A 17,348-nucleotide genomic window follows, 5' to 3' on the forward strand; every position below is an offset into this window, starting at 1 on the left:
GTCCCTCAAATAGGACACCAAATAGGGACCAATCCTATTTAACCTCTTTATAAATGATCTGGAGGAAGGGATAAACAGTGAGGTGGCAAAATTTGCAGATGTTACCAAACTGCTCAAGATAGTTAAGACCAAAGCTGACTGTGAAGAGCTTCAAAAAGATTTTACAAGACTAGATGACTGGGCAACAAAATGACAAATTATTTTTATGGTTGATAAATGCAAAGTAATGTACATTGGAAAAATAATCCTAACTACACATACAAAATTATGGGGACTAATTTAGCCACTCAAAAGAGAGATCTTAAAGTCATTGTGGATGAAAACGTCCACTCAATGTACCATAGCAGTCAAAAAAGCAAACAGAATGTTAGGAATCATTAGAAAAGGGATAGAGAATAAGACAGAGAATATTTTATTGCCTCTATATAAATCCACGGTACACCCACATCTTGAGTACTGCGTCCATATGTGGTCGCCTCATCTCAAAAAAGAGACATATTGGCATTGGGAAAGGTTCAGAAAAGGGCAACAAAAATGACTAGGGGTTTGAAACAGGTGCCATATAAAAAGTGATTAAAAAGCCTGGGACTTTTCAGCTTAGAAAAAGAGGAAACTATGTGGGGAGATATGATAGAGGTCTATAAAATCATGAGACGTATGGAGAAAATTAATAAGGAAAAGTTGTTTACTTCTTCCTGTAACATAAGAACTAGGGGTCACCAAATGAAATTAATAGGTAGCAGGTTTAAAACAAACAAAAGGAGGTTATTCTTCACGCAGCACTCAGTCAACCTGTGGAACTCCTTGCCAAAGGATGTTGTGAAGACCAGGACTTTAACAAGGTTAAAAAAATAACAAGATAAATTCATGGAGGTTAGGTCCATCAATACCTATCAGTAGGGCTTGACAAGCGGCGCCGAGCCCCGCTCGCCAGCCGCATGGTTTGGCACGCTGTGCATGCGCATGCGCTGATTGCACTGCGGCGCCATGCCAGGCTAAAATCTACTCGCCACGGGCGAGTAGATTCCCTTAATTGTCGAGCCCTGCTTATTAGCCAAAATGGGTAGGAATGGTGTCCCTAACCTCTGTTTTTCAGTGGCTGGAAATGGATGACAGGAAAAGGATCACTTGATGATTACCTGTTTCTGTTCACTCCCTCTAGGGCACCTTGCACTGGCCACTATCAGAAGACAGGATACTGAGCTAGATGGACCTTTGGTCTGATCCTGTATTACCATTCTTATGTTCTTATGGCAGCAACAATGGCAAAGGCTATGTCTAGACTATGGGGTTTTTCTGGGATACCGGAAAAACTCTGCTACTTCCAGAGAACGTACCTGCTCTTCTGTTTTTTTTTTTGTTTTTTTTTTGAAGAAGAGCAGACACATTCTTTCGGAAGCCCTGTCTTCCTCATTCCACGAGGAAGAAGGGCTCTTCTGAAAGAAGAGGTTTTTCCAAAATTTGGGCTAGTGTCGATGGGCCAAATTTTGGAAAAGCCTTTCCCCACAAAACTATCAGAAAAAGGTACGCAAATTACAGAGCACAATTTGCGTACCTTTTTCCAATAAAACATTGCAGTCTAGACATAGCCAAACAGACAAAAAATATAAGTGTGGATGCAAATAAATGCAAACATATACAAATACGTGTAAATATATGCAAAATTAATTGTAAAATACGTGTGACTAAAGAATAGGATATCAGTGCAAAAATGCATAAATATAGTAGTACATAAATGAAGATGGCTCACAATGCAAATATCTGTATGCAGATATATATGCACATGTATGCCAAAATATATAAATATATTCAGAATCAAAGTAGATGTGAATAAAACAATAGGGAATCAGTGGAAAATACATAAGGCAGCTCACAATGAAAATATAGGAATTTATGCAAATATATGGCCATGTATGCTAATCAGCCATGGGGAAATGTGAATAGATAAATGGGGAATCAGTGAAAAATATATTAATAGTAGTACATACATGTAGAGGAAAATAGCTCACAATGTAAATATATGCAAATATGGAATGATACACAAAATAAGCAAAGTTATGCAGTTACAAAACCAGTCACACAAAATAAATGCAAATACATGGATGGTGAAACAGTGCAAAAATATGTTAATAGCACCACGTAGATATACATAGCTTTCAATGCAATATATGCAGATATTAGGGATGGACAATCCCACTTAATTGGTTAACCGCTTAAAAGGGCATCCCTCTTTGAAGCACCGGCCTGGGGAAGTTCTAACCTTTCACATACCTAACAGATATATGTAAATATATACAAATAGTGCAACTATAGGCACAGCAAGCAACAAAACCTAGAGCAGAAATATATGCAAAAATAGAGACCTCAGAAGACTAGCACTCCGATACAAATATCTACACACTATATAAATTGACTGGAGCAGCGATGCAAATATATGCATATGACGGTGTCATGAGCCCACGACACGCAAATATATGCAAATATGTCCCCCTATAGGAACGGGGCCCCGATGCCCATTGATGCAAAACGCCCAATGAACCGGCTTAGGACCGTTTTATGCAAATAAGCAAGTGCATCTGCCATCAGGTGTCAAGACACGCGCCCAGTGCTTCGCAGCTGCCCGCGTTCAGATCCCACGTGGGGCCGGAAACAGGTGGGGAGGGGCGTGGCCTTGATTCCGCAGGCAGCCTATGGAAGCGCAAGAGGGGAACGCGACCAATAGGAGCTGGGATGCTGGAGCTCAAGTTCGCGGCTCGCTAGTGCCTTATAAAAGTCGGGGGTAGGGCGGGGCAGCGCGCGCGAGGCCGGGGAAACGGTTGTGGATTGGGCGGCGCGCGCGGCGGTTGTGGATTGGGCGGCGCGCGAGGCGCGGTGCGGCAGGGCAGGGCAGGGCGGGGCGGTTGCCGGCGGGGCGGGGCCGGTGGCGCGAGGCGGCGGCGATGCTGAGTGAGGCGGAGAGCGGGGCTGGCGCTGGGGAGAGCCCCGCGGGGGAGCCGGCCAAGCCTGGCCCGGGTGGGGCCGCCCCGGCCCCCGCTCCACCACCGGCCCGCGGCCAGGCGACCAAGCGCGTCCTGGGTGAGAAGAAGGGGCGGGACCTCGCGGTCTGTTGTGGGCGTGGTCTCGAGGGGCGGGGCAGTAGAGAGGCGGTGGGTTGGAACCAAGCAGGTCTTCGGGGGTGGCGTTGGGGGAGGGGGCGCGGGGCCGAACATGTCCTAGAGTGGGTCTGACCTATAGACTGGGGCTTGGGCAGTGGAAGGGCCAAGTGCTGCCTGCAGGAAGGGGCAATGGGTCGGTCCAGTGTGTCTTAGGGGGTGGGTTCTGGGTGAGCAGGGGCCAAGTGCATCTAAAATGGGGGACCTAGGAGAGTGACCTGTATCTCCTGGGGGAGTAAATGATGTGCATCATTGGCTTTTAAGTGAGAGGTCTGACTGGCGTGGGAATGAGTGGGGAGTAGTGCCAATTGCATTAATGGTTGGGGGTAAAGGAGCAGAGGCTGAGGTTGGAAGAGGTTCCTCTTGGTTTGGGGGGGTGAGGTTAAAGACAAGTTAAAAACCTGAAAGATGAGAGAAGACAGGTGTTGATGTGGCTCCTAAGTGAGGGAGGGATTTCCAGAGTGCTGGGTGAGAAAATGGAGGACTGATTCTGTGTTTAGGTGGTTGGCAGGGGCATGTGTTCTGTGTGAAGAGAACATGTAAGTGGGGAGTGGTTTGTGTGAAGAAAAACTTTCCACTAGCCTTTGGAAAGGGAAGGTAGGATGTGGGAATGAGATAAAGGGGCTGTTGGGTGAAAAGGAGGAAAATTGTAAGCTGATCAGTGGTCCTGCCTGGCCTCATAGTTGGTGCCATGAACAGTGTAGGCAATGGAGAAGGAAGAGAGGTGATGGGGAGAAGCATGCGGAGTGTGTGTTGTGAAGGTTGGCCCTGGTTGTGGGTGAGTAGTGTGGCATCTCTACTTTGGTGGCTGAAGCTCCCTAGTTTTTTAGGGCTTGTACAGAAGCACTTCCCTGCTTGCCCTACCAAGTTTCTAAAGGGCTGCCTGATAAGGAAGGCTACTACTGATTTGTAACATCTTCACTTTCTTCCCTGGGAAACAATCTACAGCAACCCAGGTGCTGGGCACAGTTAAATGGTTCAATGTCCGCAACGGCTATGGATTTATTAACAGGTGAGCTCTTCACCCCCTGCTTAGACTGCTAGACTCATTGGGGCTGAGGCTGGGGGGCTCATATGCAGGATCCTGTAAACTGGCCTGGAGAAGACTCATCGTGTCTCAATTCTCAAGAGCCTGCTTTGAGGATCAGTCTTGCTCGAGCAGAGCTGAAATATTAATAATTCTCTTGTAAAGAGCAAATCATATACGTTAGGAGACACCTCAGAAGGTTCTTAGAGGTAAACCTGAGTGGTTTCAGAATACCTGATCTCAACTGTAAGTCCTACTTTGGTAGTCCTTGGATATGCTCTAGTGTTAAGTCTCAAACACTTGAGTCTGATTGCTCCTGAAAGAGGAGCTGGATCTTATGGCTTGGTTCCACTAGTGACTTAAACAGATTGCTTTTTCTGTCTGGGATCTTGATTCTTTCCTCCTTCCTACTTATGTAAGGGAAGACTTGGAGAGCAAAGATTAATTGGAATTGTGACAATCCGCTACATGTCCAGCACTCTGGAGAAACTCTTACCTCCGTCCTATCCTGTAAGTTGTGCCCAAAATCTGGGCAGAGTCTGTGCCAGGATCCGCAGTTGCTCTTACTTAGCCCCCCACAGAGAACACGTTCTTAGTAGAGACTTCTGTCACCTCTAGTTTGTGAATACCAACCCCCTGAGGAACAAACTTAAAAAACAATAAAAGGGCTGGTAGCACTTTATAGACTAACAAAACATGTAGATGGTATCATGAGCTTTCATGGGAGCAGCCCACTTCAGATCTAGAGTTATGAGTTTAGGATGTGGAGACCCAAAATAAATAGGGGAGAAGGGAGGGGAAAGAAGAGGGTGGGAAACAAGGAGCAGAAGGAATGAAAATATCAAAAGGAAAAACAAGTAGGCAAAGCTGGTGCCTATAAGCAGGGCTTGACAAGCAGTGACGAGCCCCACTTGCCAGCCATGCGGTTTGGCATGCTGCGCATGGGCTGATCATGCTGTGGCGCCCTGCTGGGCTAAAATCTACTTGCCACAGGTGAGTTCATTGCTCTAATTGTAGAGCCCTGCCTATAAGCACCTGAAGTTTGGATAGTTAAAAGGAAGCAGATAAGGATCAAAGGGAACAAACAAGAATCCACACAGAGCTGTTGGCACCTTCATTGAATGTTAGGTAGGTAGTGTCCCAGCCATCCATTGTCCTGATTGATGAGATGATGATCAGAGTGAGAACTGAATTTGTGGATGAATTGTAATTCCAGTGCCTCCCTGTGTATTTGACTAGAACTGGTTTGACAAGACAGCCACCTGGAGATCTTTTAGAGCATGGGTTCCCAAACTGGGGTGTGTGCCCCCTGGGGTGGGGTGTGAAGAACTTCCGGGGAGGGGGGGGAGAATGCGAGGCAACCCAGCCTCCTCCCTCCCCATCAAGTTTTGCTGCCCTGTTCAGTTCCTTTTTTGCTCAAGTTTTGCTTCTATTTTGGGGGGTGGGGTGAGGGTTTTTCAAAAATCAAAGAGGGGTGCAATGCCAAAAAGTTTGGGAACCACTGTTTTAGAGAGTGATTAGGTAGATTGAAGTGTTTCCCAACAGGTTTCTGTATGTTCCCTTTATGGATAGTTGATTTGTGTCCATTGTTTTTTTTCCCATAGGGACTGTCCAGTTTGTCCAGTGTATATATAGCAGTGGGACTTTATATATTGTCCCCTGAGGGAACAACACTGAATAGGAACTAGGCTTCAGCTGTTTTGATTAACCTGTGCCTGAATGATGTAACTAAAACTGAAATAGACCTGGTTTTGTCCAACCAGTTGCCAGGCAGCATCTCACTTCTGTTAGACGTGGGGGCCTGAAGGGGTTCCTCACCCCATTACATAGACTTGGGGGCCTAAGAGGAAAGCTGGAGGGTGATTGTCAAAGCTTTGCGAGTTGATCAGAAAAAAAAAGGGTTTAATATTACATGACTCCTGGTCCTATGTTTTGTTAGTCCATCCATTTCAAAATCCTGCTTTGCAAGAGGGAGTTGTCTTGGCAGGCCAATGAAATATAAACCTCATAGAGGGTGCATAGATGTAACTGCTGGATTAGTAAATTTTAATGTCAGTGCTGCCTTTTTAAAATGGTCAGCACTTTGACTTGAAGTGGATTTATATGAAGACCCAAAAGTCTTTTAAACTGTTTTGTACTAGAAATCTAGGTTTTCCAGTTTGCTCTTGATGGAATCTATGTGACTGGAGACTTAGTCAGAGTAAAGTAGCTTCTTTGGTGTCTTAAACAATAGGATTAGCACTCTGTGCTTAAGCAAGTTACCTTATTGGAGGGAAACTTCAAAGCTGAAGGTGAGGGGTGTAGTATCTCTGAGACATGACATCCTAATGCTTTCCTCTGCAGAGAGATCCAGCAAAGATGAGACTTGACATTCCTGATGCTCTTTGGGGTTAGGCTAAACAGTTTGTAGTACTGTTTTCCACAAGTTTAAAAAAACTCAATCTGTTCAGATACACAAAGCATGATCCATTTCTTCCTCTGGCTATCAGATTCCAAAAGGAGGCTGGTAAGTAGTGTAGAAGCTGCATGTCAATTGCACCTAATAGGTGAACCTTAGGGATGTTAGCATGTAGTCATTTACACCAGAGGTGAAGAACCTAAGGCCCAGGGTCTGGATCCAGCCCCCAGCTTGCCCAGATCCAGCTTCCAAGGCTGGGGGCTCTTCTCCAGTATTGGGGTGTCTATGCTGGCCCTCCAACTCCACCATCCCTCTAGGGGATTGGAGTACTCAATATCTACTATCCTGGACCCCCTAGGCAATAGTGTGCAAGGGGGAATGTCTTTCTGCTTCTGTCAGGGGAGCCACATCAGTGAGGGCTTGTTTAGGGGTTTTTGCTGCTCATGTGCAGCCCCCAACTGATATTTCTGTGGGTCAGCAGCTCCTGACCCAAAAAAGGTCCCTACCCCTGGTTTACAGGATAACCTTGGCCTTATCAGTTAATCCTAATGACTACATGCACCCCCTCTTGCTACCTCTGTATCAGACAGCAAGGGGGAGAAGCAGGAGCTAGCTTTTAAGCCAGCTTTTCCTGTGTGTGCTGTCTCCTATGGAGCAGCCTGCTGCCTCAGAGGCAACAGTGTGGGGGAGGGGTCAGGTAGGAGACAGTACATGTGGGAAGCCAGCTTTCCAGCTGGTGCCTGCTGAGCTGCCTGCCCCTCCTCCCTGCACTGGTGCCTCCCACAGAGGAAGCAGCATGGGGGGGCCAGAAAGGAGCTGGTGTTCAGGGAAGCTGTCTTAAAAGCTGGCTTCCTGCAAGCCCTAGTTCCTGCCTTCCCCATATGTAAATGTGTAACCCCTTAAAAATCTAGCAGTTACATGTTTACACAAATACATGTTAACATCACTAGTGGGCTTTGGAGCTAGAATGGGTTATGGGGAGTGGCTGTCTAACAAATTCCAATAGCAAGGTGTTAACTAGCAATGCAATAATTCTCTCCAAAGTTGAATGATAACCAGTGTTAGCTCCTCATGGACATAGCAGGGGCAGATTCCCCTCTTGACATTCTGCTTGAAAAATAGGTGTTTAACTGCTTTAAAGTCCTTTATCACCCTCCCCCTCCTCTCCCCTCCTGATCTTACCTAAATAGATTGCATCTTATTGGAACTTGTGGTATGTTATGTCCCAAGAGGCAGAGGGGTGTGTCTGATCACAGCTGGGTTCAACCTCTCTGACCTTGGTAAATTGTTTGAACATCCTCAGCTCACATCAGCATGACCCCAAAGCTGAGGATATGGGTTCAATTTCTGGTGTGCTGGGTAATAGGTGGGGCGGGAGAGTTAAGCGCTCTGCCAAGTTGTAAGAGTATAGCTGTGGCGCTCTCATTGCCTTAGCTGCAATGCCCTCTAGTGGATGCCAGGATCTTCTGCACTCAGTCTGGGCAGTGACCTCAAAGTAGCAGGAACTGACACACCTTCTGAAGGATGCAGCTCTTGTAAAACAAGGGACAGAGGGCTTGAGTGGACTGGAGAGCATCTGGTATCCCTCCAACAAATGGCACCTTCGGACTCTGTTTAAAAACGTGATGCCCTTTCCCTATCTTTACCCAAGGTTATTAATCTCTTGTATTAGTTCATCTTTTCTTATCTGCTCTAAGGCTGCAGGAATGGTCTGATTTGGCCACATTAAGGGCATATCTACACTACAACTACTCCCACTTCAGTGCTGTTGCTGTAGCACTGTAATGTAGCCTTTCTCCATTGACAGAAAGGGTTTCTCTGTCAGTGTAGGTAACCATGCCAATAGGAGGCATTAGCTGGGTTGATGAGAGAATCGTTCAGTTGCCCTAGTTGCATCTACACCAGGGGTTAGATTGACTTGACATTACAATGCTTATGACACACAACTTTCCACAGCCCTGAATGACACAGCTGAATCAACTTAAGTCCTAGGTGTAGACCAGGCCTCAGTGATATATTTTATGCACCCATTGCACTACAACCATTAGTCTACTGCACTGATCCTCTTCAGATCATTAGTGCTGTAAGCTGGGGACTCTGGGCACACTCAGCCTTGCTGCTAAAGATGCAGGGCTCCCAGGAGGCATTGACAGATTCTGTCTAACACCATAAAGTTACATATGATCTGTTCCCTGCTCTAAAGTGCATAAGCAAGGCACTGGGAAGATGTGGGGACTGCAAGAGTGGAGGGGAGAAGCCTGGCAGCTGAAGACTGAAGGCAGAGGGCTGGGGCAGTGAGTGCTGAATGAGGGGGAGAGGATTATTCCGGGCCTTGTGTTGTAATTTGTATATGGGCCATATCACCATGCCAGGCACTGAGACCTGATCGCTAAGAATTCTCTCCATCCCTGCAGGAACGATACCAAGGAGGATGTCTTTGTGCACCAGGTAAGACCTTGGTCAGTTTCAGTAAGTGGTTCATGGCAGTTTCAAAATTTCAGAGGGGCAGTAGTCCTGTGGCACCTTAAACTAGCCAAAATGTGTAGAAACATGAGCCTTCATGTGCAAAACACACTTCAGCAGATGTTTTGGTTAGTCTCTAAGGTGCCACAGGACTACTCATTTTTATGGCAGTTTCAGTAACTATTTGACATCTGGCATGCCAAACACTCAGAGGTCCTTCCTCATGCCCTGGGCTGAGCACAGCTACTTCCTCGGTTCCTCCTGTTCCTTTGTGGCATTTGCAAGTGTCATATGAATAATGGGACTCAGTCTTTCTGGGTCCAGAGGTGAGGAGTGAATTATAGCCCAGGGCATCTTGCAAAGCAACTGGCACCCAGCAGCTACAATTCTGTCTTGCCAGGGCCAGCAGAGCAGTGTTGGGGGGGGGGGGGGTGAGAAGACAAAACTGGGGTAATTCCTTTGGTTCCCAGATGGGCAGTGATCCTATTGGGCCACTGAGTTTTGGAGGTACCGGTACTTGATTTAGTTTCGGGGGGGAGGGGGGGTGAGAAGACAAAACTGGGGTAATTCCTTTGGTTCCCAGATGGGCAGTGATCCTATTGGGCCACTGAGTTTTGGAGGTACTTGATTTAGTTTCTATCACCCCATGAAACTCATGACCATAGAAAAGTGACTTTTTTCATGGATGTTGAAAACTGGCCTTTTGTGAGCTTTTTACTCTATACTGTACAGATTTCACATGGGAGGTCAGTGTTTCTCAAATTGGGGGTTCTGACCCAAAATGGAATTGCAAGGGGAAAAGGGTTATGGTTTTGCCACCCTTATGTTACAGGGGACTTCAGAGCTGGGCAGCCAGAGAGTGAAGACTGTTGACTAGGCACTCAACTCTAAAGGCAGCAGCCTGCCAGCAGCAAAACAGAATTAAGGTGGCAATACTATCCCATGCCATTCTTTCTTCTGCACTGCTGCTGGTGGCACTGTACCTTCTCAGCTGGTCTCCTTGCCAGCAGCTCTGGCTTTCAGCTGCCCAGCTCTGAATGCAGTGTTGCTGCGAGCAGCATGCAGGGTAGCAGTATTGCCACCCTGCCTAAAGCAACCCCTTAATCCCCTCTCACTTCCTTTCTGGGACAGGACCCTTACAATTACAACCCTGAAATGTCACATTTCATGACTCACAACATGCAACTTACTTTTTAAAATCCTAGAATTGTGAAACTGTCCAAAAAGGACCACAAATTTGGTAGAGCTTTGTGGCAAACAGCTTGACCCAAATTGGGAATGTGGAGAGGCCTGGCATTGAATGAACCATGGAAATGGTCCCTTAGTTCTTAACTTGGGTCACTCTGCTGGTGAAGGAGGCGCTCTTGCTCTTGCTATTGCTATCAAAATCAGGGATCATGGGATGTTTCATATACCCAATTGTCTGTGGTGAGCTGACTTCACCTATCTCTCCTCTCTGTTGCTGCCCCCAGACAGCAATCAAGAGGAACAACCCTCGGAAGTTCCTGCGCAGCGTTGGTGATGGAGAGACGGTGGAGTTTGATGTTGTGGAAGGAGAGAAGGTGAGACTGAGTATGGAGAGGCCAGGCTGATCCATTCATGAGAACTGGCAAAGATAATACTTGGTCCATTCCCCCTTCTCAGGGCTTGTTCCCTCATCTCCTGTAGGGTGCCGAGGCAGCCAACGTGACCGGCCCAGGTGGTGTGCCAGTGAAAGGCAGCCGCTATGCCCCGAACCGCCGGCGCTTCCGCAGATTCATTCCCAGGCCCCGGCAGGCCCAGCAGCCGCTTCCACCACAGGATGCCACCAGAATGGAAGGGGCTGTTGAAATGGTCAGTGAGGGGGAGAGAGTCGACAATGCCATGCAGCAGCAGCAGCCCCGTCGGAGGCGTCCTCCACCATTCTTCTTTCGCCGGAGATTTGTGCGTGGGCCGCGTCCTCCAACCCAGCAGCAAGCTCAGCCAGCACAGGTGAGATCTGGTCTCTAGCTGGTCTCAGGCATTGTAGGATAATAGGTGAGGTGTTGGAGTCTATAAGACAGCTGAGTTAATGGAGATTCCCAAACACTAAAACAGATAATCTATCTTAGAGGAGAATGATCAAAGTTGTGTTTGCCATAGGGCACAGAAGGTGCAGAACCTAAAGATGCCACCCAGCCAGAGGGAGACCAGCAACCGCCAGCCCAGCCTGGAGAGAGAGCACCAGCCCCTCGCTTTCGGCCTAGATACCGCAGGTAACAGAGGCCCACTTCACCTGGCTAGCAGGATGTCCTCTGTAGAGCATGAGTGTGAGATGCTATGGTGCTGATAGTGTGGAGGGGGCATCCCTCGGTACCTAACTGAGGCTGGGTCCTCCCCCAGTGTGGTGGCACTGGCAGCTGTTTGGCTGGGGCTCTAATTTTTCGTTCTGAGTCTTAAATGGGCCAGTCTCCTCCTAGTTCTAAAACAGCCCTGTGCAATTTAGTCTGCCCCTAAATTTTGTGGAATCACCATAAACAAAGGAGTAGAACTATTGCTGGCCTGAAATACATGAGTGAAAAAGCTCTGTTCAGTTAAATCGGGGAGTATTTTTGTCTATCAAGATCAGAAATGTTGTGTACTGTAAAGGGAGCCCTTCTGGGCTGCTTCCCAGTATCACTTTCAAACTATAGCAAGCTAGACTCCCAACCAGTTACTATCCCCTTCCACACTGTCTTAGTAGATCAGTGGTTCCCAAACTTTTTGGCATCATGCCCCCTTTTTGCTTTTTGAGAAACCCTCACCCTCTTCCCCCATAGCAAAACTTGTTGAGCAAAAAAAAACTGCCTGGAGCCAAAAAATAGCAGCAAAACTGGGGGGGGGGGACTGGTTGCCTTGCGCCCCCCTGGAATTTCTTCACGCCCTCCAGGGGAACGCATGTAGTAGATCTTACTAAAGAGTTCATCAAAGCTTAATTCCTCTCTTCAGACAACGCCCTGAATGCAGGGAGGCCTGCCTGGAGGCCAGCTCAGGAGAAAAGCAGCTTTGAATTTTCCACCCCATCCATCATTACGCTAACAGGAAATTGTGTAGCCTGCCAGGGTTAGAGGGGTTAGTAAATGGGTATCTGCAAACTTCCCAGGCACTGATCTTGCACCAGCAATCTGAAAGTGTTACAGGCATCTCCCATTGTGCACGTAGCTGCTGTTTGAACACTGGGAACAGTTGTTGCTGAGGTTCACCCTGATGCACTAAAACAGCTGTATTGGAAGTTGAGTTAAATTTATCTCACTTTGTAATGGAAGGTGAGCCAGATATCTTCCTTCTATGGGGGAGTAATAGGCCAAAGTTTTCCTGAAAATGGAAGGAACCTCTAGTCTGTTGGAAATAATTCTCATGCATGTACTCTCCCACTATGAGGTGAAGTATCAGCCTAACCATGGATGCATCAATACTAGTGTACCTGGTTTGGGATCTTAATGCCAGAGCAGAGCATATGATACAGCTTATGGTACCATAGTGAGTAGGGATTTGCCAACAGCCATTTAGTGCTGGCTGTACTAGGCCTATGTCTTCAGTGCAGGAGACATGGTACTGGCAGTCTTTACATTGATGTAGCTTTGGGAAGTTGCCTTGCTTAGCACCACATGCTGTTTGTGCAGCCCTTCCACGCAGTTATAATTTTTCATTAGGGGTGTGACTTTATAACTGTATCTAGACTAGCAGAGTTATACTTTGTTAGTAGTATAACTTGTATGTCAACGAGGCCTGAGACTGAGCACTCTCCTAGTTATCCCTCAGTATGGGGGGGCTGAATCTTTAGGTTTGGATGAGCAGTATGTGAACTGAATGAATTCTGGGGACTAAGATCTGCTTGAATCAGGACAAGAGCTGGTCAGAAAATGACTCAACTGTGTTTGTATCATCTGTGGGGAAAGACCACAATATTTTAGTTTGGAAATGTTACTGTGGTGCATCATGGGGTTGGTTAGCTGGTGGCTCATATTCCCATAGTCTGCTCTGGAGTCACTGTGGAATGCAAGACCAGGATGCATCATGAGAGTTGTAATCTGAACAGAAGCCCAAACTACAACTCCCATGATGCACCTAGTGCATTATGGGAGATGTAGTTCAGCCAAGGAGTCCAGACCTTAGTTTGGAATGGATACATGAGACTGACAAACTACAATTCCATGATGCATATCAGGGGCATTTCAGAACTGATATATTGTGAAACTGGAAACTTCTTGGATTTTGATTAAAACCCAGTTTTCCATCAGCCATTTCAATGAGACCTTTTCTGATGGAAGACCCCTGGGTTCCAATCCCTGCTCTGGGCAAGCTGCTGCTCCATGGCTAAAATTAAGTCTGGCTAATTTGGAAGGCTTAGGCTGCTGGTCACACATTAACATTCCCAGCACAGAGAAGGGTGCTGGTAAAAGGTTCTCTGGAAGGCCAGCCAAATCAGGTTAGGCTTTATGGTTCTGCTGTGGCCTGCTCATAACCCTCTTCCATTCCCTCACCTTGATCCAGACCCTTCCGTCCCCGTCCACCACAACAACCCACCACTGAAGGAGGGGACGGCGAGACCAAAGTGGCGCAAGCCCCTGCAGATGGCATCCGCCCTGAACCTCAGCGCCAGCGTAACAGACCTTACTTCCAGCGCAGACGGCAGCAAATCGGCACCCGGCCTGCAGCAGTGGAGGTGAGAGCTGGAATGATAATTCCCTGGTGGCGAGTACTTGGTACCAAAAACCAGGGAGACTCCCCTGCCTTTTCAGACAAGGGAACTGAGGGGGAAGGTGCATGGTGAAATAGTGGGTTAAGAGTGGCCCTGCAGTGCATTTTGGGATAGGAATCAGAGGCAGTAAACTGCGGGGGAGTTGCAGACACTATCCCATAGATTGCAACTGCCCAGCAGGCAAGAACCTCTAAGTGACTGGAAACTGTAGTGGGAAGTTCTCCATGGATCTGGAGGTGGATCCTACAACCCTAATCTTGAGGGGAATAAGATGTTTGTATGAGCTTTTCTGAGGATTAATTTCTCAAAGGTTCACTCACCATCCAGAGACTTGGCAGATATAGGTTCAAGTCCTGCTCTGCTCAACTTTGCACTTAGCTTCTCATTGCCTCAGTTTCCCTCATGGAGATTGTTGCACTGCCTCCCCTCAAAGGTGCTTTCCTTCCACCTTAAAATAGTGAAGCACTCAATGTTAGAGAAGTATGAGAGAGATGAATGGCATTGTGAAGCTTGAACCCTCGTGTTAAGATTACAAAGGCTCAGATCCCAGCTCTTGCACTAAGCTGCAATGCGCTTTGTCTTGGCATAATCTGTAGGATTGGCGCTAAACTAGGCCCTCCCACAGAGTAGGCACACATGGGCAGTCATATATGGCTCAGGGTCATGCTAATTCTGGCTGCCCAGGGCATTAGGAACATTGATTTGGCAAGTGGAAAAGGAGGAATCTCTGATAGCAGAATGCTGCCCAGCAATGTCTGCATGAAGCCAAATACACTCTAGCTCAAATTGAAGTTATCTGAGGCTTAAAGACTCCAGTGATGGAGAAGCTCCCACATCTTTCTCATGCAGCATAATGGCTCTTGATGGATGCATGGCCCTGGCATATTTTCTGGTCCATACCTAGAGGTCTTGGGCGTTGCTGCAAGGCAAGTAACAGAGAATTGGCCAACAGAGAATGAAGTCAGAGTTTTATTGCTTGCTTTCCTGTCGCCTGCAGCCTCACTGCCTTGGGCTGCAACCTTATCAGGCCCCACCTTGTGTTAACTTCCTTGATCTATGTGGTACAGCACCAGTGTGGGAGCAGTGTCCATGAATCTGTAGGTGGTGCTAAGCCCTGAGTCAGCGGTGGACCAACACCCTAGCCAAGGGCATGCTGAAAGCTGGCTTTCACAGACTTAGATTTTTAGGGATCATTGATCTGATTTGGTATATAGATCTGGGGTAACTAAACTTGGGTCAGATTAAAGCATCTTCCCAAAAGGCCAGTTAGTCAGGATGTGAAGCCATCGAGATGAATGCCCTGCTTCCTTTTGGGAGTTGGAACCAATGGAGACTCCCCCGTACTGAAAAAATAGGTGCTTATTTCCCATATCAATTTGTCTGGCTTTCCACAGATAGTCTTTGATCTCTCAATTCAGGCTATATGTACTTAATTTTATCAAGTCTATGTAAATTACATCAGCAAACAGCTGCTGGAGTAATTGCATCATTTGTGCAGATCCATGCTTCACTCCTTGTGTCAGCAGTGCACATCCTAACCATGAGTGATTTTATTGATTGTCCTGTTAGTGTGGGGCATTGTGGGATGGCTCCTGAAAGACCATAACCGTTGCTATAGGCAGCTCAGTGTTCTGCATTGACCTGTCAGCCTGGAGTCTACTCATGTAGGTTGGGTTAAGTTGGTGTTGAAGTGCAGTTGTCAGTAGGAGCAATAATCAAGGGTAGATGCTCCTTCAACTAGACTCATGTTGACAACTCTCTAGCTTAGTCTGTATAGCTTCTTAAATTGTCTTAATATAATCTGAGAGCCCTGAGGTTCATTAGGCCCTGCAGAACAGCAGGGGGTGCTAGCTTCAAATTCCAGAGCATTACATTCTGCCTCCCTGCCACCTGTCAGTTTCAGATGGCACAACAACAGCAGCTGAGCTGTGCTGGACTGGCTTAGTGAGGCCTGCAGCCAGAAAGGTGCAATCCAGAATAGATGGACTTGTTAAAATGCCATATGATCTCTCCAATTTAGCCTGCTATTCCCACCTCCAAAGAACAGCCTCCTCTGAGCTCTGCTGCTGGGGGGGACACTCCTGCTACCAGTACCCCGGCCACCACTCAAGAACCAGCGGTGGAAGCCAGCAAATCTGCTGCCCCAGCTCTGGAGGGTTCCTCCGAGCCACTGCCTGAGATCCAGCGACAGCTTGTGGATGTAAGTGCCTGGTGCCAAAATGGGCTCAGGGTATAACCTGGTGCTACAGTGTGGCAAAATTGAGCACTGCCAGGCAACAGCTGGACAAAAATAAGCTAATTTTGTGAGGCATAATAGTGACTCCCTGTTGCGTCTCTGGGAGTAGTTCCTGGTAGTTGGTGCTTCCTGGATCCACCTAATATGTGGTTACAGTGGGTGCTGTGCTCCCTGGCTGTAGGGTGTGGTTGGAGGTAGAAGAATGAGCACTAGTCAGGACTTGCACTAGGTGAAACCTGATCTGCCAAGCCGCCTGGCACAGTGCCCCCAGGAAATGGCAAGCCCTAGGAGAGATTAGCCAGTGTGTACAGGGTTCAGGCCAGCCAAGGGGGTGTGGCTGACATGGTTCCTCTGACTGGGTTGGGGTAGCACCACTCTGGGGTGCCTTAGGCAGCTGCCAAACAGCTTCCCTGTGAGGTTTACTCTTGAACCTCTTGTAATAAGCTCACATTGCTGCCACAAGAGGCCTCTTGACCATCAAGCATAGCATCACTGTAGGCAGTCTGGCTGCCAGTGCACTCTGAAATCTGCCCTTTGCCCACAGTGCGGGGGCTTTCTCTCCCCAGGCCTTGCAACAGGTGCTCATGGGCCAGCCCCAAAAGCAGGAAAGCCTGTGGGGTTAGTCACTAAACTGGGGGTTCTCTCTGCAGACTTCAATGCCTGAGCCTGGAGGAGACCCTGCTCCAGCCCTGCTGGCATAATAACCCTGCACACTGAGGGGATGCAAAGAGCTGCCAGCTGGTAAGGCCTCTGAGGCAGGGGAAGGCATGAGTTCTGAGATGGGTTGGATGCCAGTGGCTTGATACTGTGCCTGGCATAATTGGGTGAGCAGATCTCTTCTGCTAACTAATAATCCATCTGGCCACCAAATGAAGGCTGGTAATCCAACCAATAGCTGTCTGGCTGTTACTTTCTGGCCATTGGCATAGCCTCACCCTATCATGCAGTGAAAAATATTTTAAGTTTCACATTTTCCTGCTCGGTTCTGGAGTCTTCTCTCTGTGGGGGCTACCTTATATTTTCAGAGTCTGACCCTTTTCTCTCTCCTGTAGGTATCAATCTTGCCTGTATCCCCAAGTTACCTCATACTGCAGAGACCCCAAACTCTACTTGGTCCTCCCTCCTCGCTGCTGATCGAAGCCAAGAATGTGAACCTCAAAGGGGGGACTCTACACAATCTTTAAGTTTAAAAAAGCTTTTTGAGGGGATAGTCTCCCCTTTCCACAGCTTCCCCAGTTCAGAGAAACTGGCTGTTCGAAACTTGAGTTAATTCCCTTCCTCCCCTGGATTTTTTGAAGAGCACTTTTTGCAAACGTTATGTGCAGTTTGGGTGTCAGTAAAGGAATTTGCACAGACTTCTGCTGTCACTGGGT

At 47.6% G+C, this 17,348-nt stretch overlaps 1 protein-coding gene across 1 annotated transcript; it reads left to right on the plus strand.

The window, feature by feature from the left end:
• Positions 1–2,811: 2,811 nt before the first annotated feature.
• Positions 2,812–17,330, plus strand: YBX2 (Y-box binding protein 2). Its single transcript, XM_075908427.2, has 10 exons — positions 2,812–3,075; positions 4,101–4,164; positions 8,992–9,025; positions 10,513–10,602; positions 10,709–11,011; positions 11,162–11,274; positions 13,532–13,703; positions 15,760–15,939; positions 16,626–16,716; positions 17,028–17,330. Exons 1-9 carry the CDS (start codon positions 2,940–2,942, stop codon positions 16,674–16,676), a joined length of 1,143 nt encoding a protein of 380 aa, XP_075764542.2. The 5' UTR covers positions 2,812–2,939; the 3' UTR covers positions 16,677–16,716; positions 17,028–17,330.
• Positions 17,331–17,348: the final 18 nt, after the last annotated feature.

Source organism: Pelodiscus sinensis, chromosome 22 (genome assembly GCF_052426305.1).
Source record: "Pelodiscus sinensis isolate ZL-2025 chromosome 22, ASM5242630v1, whole genome shotgun sequence".
NCBI lineage: Eukaryota > Metazoa > Chordata > Testudines > Trionychidae > Pelodiscus > Pelodiscus sinensis.